At 52.4% G+C, this 7,300-nt stretch overlaps 1 protein-coding gene across 1 annotated transcript; it reads left to right on the forward strand.

Moving 5' to 3' along the window:
• Window positions 1-3,522: 3,522 nt before the first annotated feature.
• Window positions 3,523-7,300, forward strand: LOC113172192 (protocadherin-8). Its single transcript, XM_026375051.1, has 3 exons — window positions 3,523-6,093; window positions 6,234-6,459; window positions 6,565-7,300. Exons 1-3 carry the CDS (start codon window positions 3,634-3,636, stop codon window positions 6,915-6,917), a joined length of 3,039 nt encoding a protein of 1,012 aa, XP_026230836.1. The 5' UTR covers window positions 3,523-3,633; the 3' UTR covers window positions 6,918-7,300.

Here is a 7,300-nt window from a genome sequence, read left to right on the forward strand (position 1 = left end):
CAAACAATTAAAGTGAAAGGTTATGAGCTTAACACAGGTGGAAGACTTAGGAGTCTCAAGCTGCAGCCTGTATTACAAACCATGTAAAGAACTCACTAAAGGCCATAATTAACCTGCTCATCACTTTAGCATGTTTTCAATTTCCACAAGAGTTCCTGGGACACTACAGGTTGAATGAGCTCCTCTCCCCTCTGTGAGTGAAGTGCAGTTCTCTGTGTACTGGGGCCAGTGACACAAGTTTGTCAAGTGTTGCACTGTGATGGGCGCATTCACTCCTAATCATTTTCATCAATAGTGTAGAGGATGAGGCCATTATCCAGACGAGCCCTGGAGTGCGGTTCTCCGGCGGAGAGGCGATAATTGGATAATTAGTGCTGGGAACCAATTAGGACTCTGTGCTTGTGATGGCACGCGAGTTAAGAAAAGGTTAGCTGAGAGGGGAAAGGGTGGGGGGTGGAGGGGAGGGTGGGGGTTGCCGGGGTTCAGAGCTGTGATCGATTATCTCAGGCCCCCCTCTCCCACACACACACACACACACACGCACACACATGCACAAGCATCTCTCCTCTCTCACCCCCCCCCCCCCCCCTCCTCTCTATCCAGCGCTTATCTGCTGGACAAAAGAGACCAAACAGCCTATTTCCATCTCAATGAGTAGAGCCCCAACAAGAGGCAGGGATCGGGCGACCAGCTCCAGCCCCCGAATACCCGGCGATCACTAGAGCAAATGGGACCACAATGCTGAAGAAAAGACATAAAGGAGGGGGGGGGGGGGTCGTCCAAAGACATATTTATATATGGTAAAGAAAATGCTAATAGGTCCCATGAAGAATAGAGGGGATTTTGGAGACTCTCTCTAATTCTGCTATTGTTGAACTCGCGTGCAGACGGTGGGACTGACAGGGTGGTCACGTGAGAGTATGATATGTTTTTTAAGTGTGTGTGTGTGTGTGTGTGTGTGTGCGTCCTTCAAACGGCAGCTTTGCTGAGGGGTGTGGGAGTGCAAAAAGAAAGTCTCTGAGCCCCTTCCGTGCACGTGCACGCGCGGCGACTTTAATCCAACACGGTTTTAGGTTGCTCTCGTCTTTCCGCGCGTCCTCCACGCACAGAACCCGCAGGGAGCGCGTCACCGCTGCGGTTCAGTTTGGACTGAGGGAGCTCTCCCACAATGATGACATCTAATGTTCCTGCTGCAAAACAGAACGCATCCGTTTCCTTTATTCCACCTCGTCTTCGCGCTGTCATCCATGCAGCTGATGAGAGCTGGGAGAACGCCTCTGGCTGCTGCTCCTCTGTTTGGCAACAAATGTTGGCAATGCGTTATTAAGTCCTCAAGTTTTTAATAGAAGTTCTGACTGCGAGGTAAAAAAAAAACAAAACATGAGATGAAAATTACTGGGGTGGTGTGTAAGGACCAGATCTTATCACTTTGTAAACACACACACACACATTCACCATCACTAATAATTACATTACAGTCTCTAAGTGGTCATATAGTATAACTGTGGTCTTATAAAATCTTTCTCATTAACGGATCATAACGTTATATTAAATTAGTCATTAACCATCAATAACTCCATTTGAACTCTCTTTACAGCACCTAATTGAAAACTGGCGCCACCATTTCCAGAACACCTCCAAAGAGCTGACAGTTTAGCTGTGATGTCCTTAATTAATCAGGGAGGGATGTGCCCTTATCTTTTAGGACAGGCCTGACTGTGTCTAACTATGCAAGCTGCTCGACTAGATGTTGTCCATTCAGGTGTCTCCTATTTGACTTTCTGTGGCAGATGGGTTCTTTATAGAACATGCCAACTGATATTAGCTTCTACTCCAAGGCAAGTGTTGCCCCTGAAAAAGCTGTCTGTCTCTGTGTGTGTGTGAGTGTGTGTGTGTGAGAGAGAGAGAGAGGGTGAATGAGGAGAGAGGGTAAGAGAGAGAAAGAGAGACCGAGTCCAATGGGAAGAATGAGAAAATCTCTTAAAGAGCCGTGACGGGGCCCTGGTTGCTCTCTAAATGTATTTTAATAGGAGGGACCCTGATGTCCAGGGCAATTCATCTCCAATCTCCCTGTAATGAAAAGAGTCGTGGCCCGGACTGGGGCAGGCCTGGGGAGGAGGAGGAGGGGGGGGGGAGAACAGGGATGGAGGGACGATACAAAGGCTGCATGTGGCTTTGCCTCATTATGCTGCAGCCAGGCGGAGGGCTGCATACAGGCAGCGAGGTTAGGGTCCCCACAGACCGGCTCAGGGGCCACAATGCCAGCATGGACGGCTGCAAAGGGAGACCCTGCCACGCCATTATCCGGCCGCTACTAACGAGGGCTTCATACGCCTTTGATATAATCTCACTATTGAAATCCCGATAAATCCCCCCTGCGTTTACAGCCAAATCCCATTTGTAACGGGTTCTTAGAAGGCTGTGTGAGCGGCTGCCTGAGTGTGTGTGTGTGTGTGTGTGTGTGTGTGTGTCTCTTCACCTGCGCTTCTCTGTTCTGGCAGCCGAGGCCAAGGAGAGTCGCATGTTAAACCGGGTCGTTACACTGGCTTTAATTAAAAAAAAGAAAAAGAAAGAAGACGAAACCCCCTCTCCCGCGCACGAGACATCTCGTGAGCCGATCTGAGCTGAGACCGAATTAGAATAAAATCAACGTTTAAGTGGGTATAGTCCTTTAGTCGCCTCTGATATGATCTGATGGGCAAACAATCACTGGATTACAACAGGAGCGGGGAATAATAGAAGGCAGAGCGATTTTAGGAAACTTACTAATGGGAGTGAGATGAGCTGTTACGCACAGTAACACCACGTTCTGCTGGATCTCTATTCTTCTGCACGTTTAGCTGTGTCAGCATTAGACGGCTCTCAATATAGGGCATTGGATGAAATCCTATATTTCTGAATGAGAGGACCGGCGCGCAGTGAGTTGTGGAGAGGTCACCTGAACTGTTGTGAACCGCCAGTAAGTGGCTTCACTCATGGCGGGTCACACAGGACACGTGTGTGCGGATCAGTGTTGAGGCATAAATCTCTTGACACTGAAAGTATGCCTATAGCATCCTGAACAGACACTCCTATTCTAATGCTTTGTCCTCTAGCTCAGGGACACTGCGCATCTCCGTGCTTCCCCCATGTGTCGGTGCGCAGACTCATTTAACAGCCCGAGGAACATAAACAAGCAACGGAAACTATAGCTGTATTAAATCAAGCCCCGCGTCTAGCCCACATATCGGGTGCCAAGTTTCTCCGCACAGTCCAGGAATCTCTAAACAGGGTTTAGAGGTCTTTCAGAAGTCCCCCTTTTTCCCCCTCTCGAAGCCCGGATTGGTCACAGCGCGGCTCATTTGCATGCCTCGCCATATAAACCCTCCTGCAGACACTGCAGCCCTCTTGCGCTGAGAGAGCAGCACACCTTCAGTAGAGAGAGAGAGAGAGAGCGGAGCGCATCCAGAGCGCGCACTGAAAGACATATGGAATATTTATTATTTGCTTTACACTAAGAGCAGCCCCCGAGAGACGAGAAGATCGGGGAAGGGATAGTTGAATTTTTTTTTTATTTTGCAGGTGCGTTTTGTTTAATTTCCAAACTGGACAGTTTGCTGAATTCTCTGTTTATCTTGGAGCGAAGGTGTTAAGATGGGAGAAATGGGGTGGAACGGACTGGTGCTGCTCGTTTGCGTCTCTCTTGTGAGCCTGGCTGTTGCCACACAAGGCAAAACGGTGAAATATCAGACATTTGAGGAAGACGCACCAGGGACAGTGATTGGAAACTTAGCCAAGGACATCTCATCCGCTCCTTCTTTCTCGGGAGGCTCCAGGACAAATTTCAGGATGATGAAACAGTTCAACTCCTCTTTCATCCGTCTGAGGGAGAGCGACGGGCAGCTGACCATAGGAGAGAGGATAGACAGGGAGCGGATCTGCAAACACACCCTGCACTGCCTCATCGCTTTCGACGTGGTCAGCTTCTCAAAGGAGCAGTTCAAACTCATCCACGTCGAGGTGGAGGTCAAGGACATCAACGACAACTCCCCCGAGTTCCCCCGGAAAGAGTCGAGTCTGGAGATCTCCGAGAACACAGCGGTGGGTACTCGGATCCCGCTGGACTTTGCTGTGGATGAGGATGTTGGGCTGAACTATATCCAAAGCTATCAGATCTCCGTCAACAGCCACTTTTCAATCGACGTGCTCAGCAGGGCCGACGGGGTTAAATATGCGGAGTTGGTGCTGATGAAGGAGCTGGACCGGGAGACGCAGGCTTCTTACGCGCTGGAGCTGGTCGCCATGGACGGCGGTAACCCGTCCCGCTCCGGAACAACGCGCATCAACGTCAAGGTGAAAGACTACAACGACAACAGCCCGGTGTTCGACAGGAACAGCTTCTCCGTGGACCTGCCCGAGGACGCACCGGTGGGCTCCCTCTTGCTGGACCTGAACGCTGAGGACCCGGACGAAGGGCTGAACGGTGAGGTGGTGTACGGGTTCGGTAACCAGGTCCCCGCTGAAATACGACAACTCTTCAGGGTGGACAGGAAGACCGGGCGTCTCACCCTGGAGAGCCCGATAGACTTTGAAAGTAAGAACACGTACGAGTTTGACGTCCAGGCCACCGACCTGGGTCCGAATCCGAGCCCGGCCATCTGCAAAATTGTAGTGCAGGTGCAGGACGTGAACGACAACGCACCGGAGATCTCCATCACCCCAATGACGTCCATCACGGCGGGGATCGCGTACATCACCGAGGCGGCGGCCAGAGAGAGTTTTGTGGCTCTGGTCAGCACCTCGGACAGAGACTCGGGCGCCAACGGGCAGGTGCACTGCACCCTGTACGGACACGATCACTTCAGACTGCAGCAGGCGTACGAAGACAGCTTCATGATCGTGAGTACCAGCCCCTTAGACCGGGAGAAGATCCCGGAATATAACCTCACTGTAGTGGCGGAGGATCTGGGCTCCCCTCCCTTCAGGACCATCACTCAATACACCATCAGGCTGACAGACGAGAACGACAACGCTCCGGTGTTCAGTAAACCGGTGTACGAGGTGGCCGTGGTGGAGAACAACGCACCTGGTGCGTACATCACCACAGTGGTGGCGCGGGACATGGACATGGGGTCAAACGGGAAGGTCACTTATAAACTGGCGGACACCTACTTTATGGGCTCCCCTATTTCCACCTTCGTGTCCCTGGACCCGGCCAGCGGGTCGCTTTACGCGCTCCGGAGCTTCAACTATGAGGTGATGAAACAGCTGGAGCTGCGTATCACGGCCAGCGACGGCGGATCCCCGCCCCTGTCCGGCAGCGCCAACGTCTATGTGAGGATAGTGGACCAGAATGATAACGCCCCGTACATCACTCAGCCTGCCCTCAATAACGGCTCCGCTGAAGTCCTCCTGCCGCGGGACGCACCGGTCGGCTACGTCATCACCCGGGTGGAGGCGCGGGACTCGGATGAGGGCGTGAACTCGGAGCTGTCCTACGGGCTGGCCACCGGGGAGCCCTCCGTGTTCTCTGTGAACAAAGCCACCGGGGAGATCTACCTCAACCAGGTGCTCAGTCACGACGTGGACGAGACCCTCAGCGTGACCGTGACGGTGAGTGACAACGGGAGGCCCGCGCTCACCTCCACCGCCACGCTCCACTTCCTGATCATCGCGGGCTCCCCGCCGAGCGACAGGACCGTGTACCAGCCAGGCGGCGGGGAGGACGTGCACGCGCAGTGGGACCTGTCGGTGGTGATCATCGTTGTCCTCGCGGGGAGCTGCACGCTCCTGCTGCTCGCCATCATCCTCATCGCCACCACCTGCAACCGGCGCAAGCGGGACAAGAGCGGAGAAGACAGCGACTCGTACGGGGAGAAGGGCACGCTGGAGCGGGGCAGGACTCACGTGGTGGACAACCCCCTCCTGCCTCTCCACGGAGCCGGAGCAGGAGGAGCGGGCTTTGATGGACACTCCTACAGCAGCCAGCCCAGTGAGTTCACCTCGACTCACCCGGGGACCAGCGACATGTGCTCGGCCTCTGAGGACGGCAGCGAGGTGCCCTGCGTGTATGACTCAGACAGCAACAGCAAGCTCCGAGGGAACAAACACGAGGTGAGGCTCAGCTTTGGGACACCGTGCTGTGGAAGAGTGGGTGGGGAGGGGAGATGCAGGGTGGCACACAACAATTATCACTCTAATGCGCTCACCCAGCAGACATTCACCTGTTTTCTGTCTCTCTTCTCCTCCTGCAGGGTTACTCCACTCTGCCCGGTTATGGGAACGGTAAGGAGGCTGTGAGGCCCATCACGATCTGGAAGGGGAACTCCTACACCACCATCTCTGCCAGGGACCCGGCCTTCAGTGGCAAAGACAGTGGCAAGGGGGACAGTGACTTCAATGACAGTGACAGTGACGTCAGTGGAGACACTGGCCTGAAGAAAGATGGTGCACTGGTTCCCCCCATGGGCGGCCAAAATGGTAAGGACAAAGAAAGAAAAAGGAAAAAGATGTTTGGACTGAACAAAACATGTCAGCTGATGAGCTTTGAGTTACTCAACCTAACTTCTCTCTCTTGTCTTTTAGCTCTATGGGCTTGCACCAGCGAATGTAAGGTCCTGGGTCACTCAGATCGTTGCTGGAGCCCCTCAGCAGTGAGAGCCAACGCAGCTCCCTCTCCAGCCCCGACCCTCTCCTCCTTCAGCAGCCTCTCCAAGACCGCCTCCCTGCCCCGGGACCCCCACCGCAGGGACAACTACTACCAGGCCCACATCCCCAAAACAGTGGGGCTGCAGAGCGTGTATGAGAAGGTGCTGCACAGAGAGTACGACTACGTTCTGGTCACCCCACCCAGGCCTGCCAGGGTCCAGGAGATCAGTGATATAACCATCCCGGTTTACACCCCCACCCCAACACACTGCCCCAACAATGACGTCTGAAAAGGACAATGCACACACATACCCAAGATCACTCTCTAAGAAATGTACAGTGAATTAAGAGTTATAATTTATGAGTCATTGACAATGACAAGAATCAAAGTATTTTGTGTGCGCGCACGCACACACACACACACACATACACACACACACACAAATAAGTTTATATCCTAATATTTGTCCTTTTTTTGTTTATTGTAAAAGTTACATTTGAAGTCCATTCAATCACTGAGACATTTTGTTGGACATGAAATGTATCATATGCAAGTTTTGTACATACAGAGATTTTATTTTTTATAAAAGTAATAATTAAGCAAAGAGATGTAAATAGGAATTGTAATTATGGATCTTTAAGCATGCTGTCTATTTAAAAATGGCCCCTAAAC

The sequence above is a fragment of the Anabas testudineus genome, chromosome 17 (genome assembly GCF_900324465.2).
Source record: "Anabas testudineus chromosome 17, fAnaTes1.2, whole genome shotgun sequence".
NCBI lineage: Eukaryota > Metazoa > Chordata > Actinopteri > Anabantiformes > Anabantidae > Anabas > Anabas testudineus.

Excerpts from the sequence above, each read along its gene's own strand:
- LOC113172192 (XM_026375051.1), top strand. The coding sequence starts at position 3,634 with ATGGGAGAAATGGGGTGGAACGGACTGGTGCTGCTCGTTTGCGTCTCT. Across the intron at positions 6,094-6,233 it reads TCCGAGGGAACAAACACGAG|GGTTACTCCACTCTGCCCGG; the intron begins GTGAGGCTCAGC and ends CTCCTCCTGCAG. Across the intron at positions 6,460-6,564 it reads CCCCATGGGCGGCCAAAATG|CTCTATGGGCTTGCACCAGC; the intron begins GTAAGGACAAAG and ends CTTGTCTTTTAG.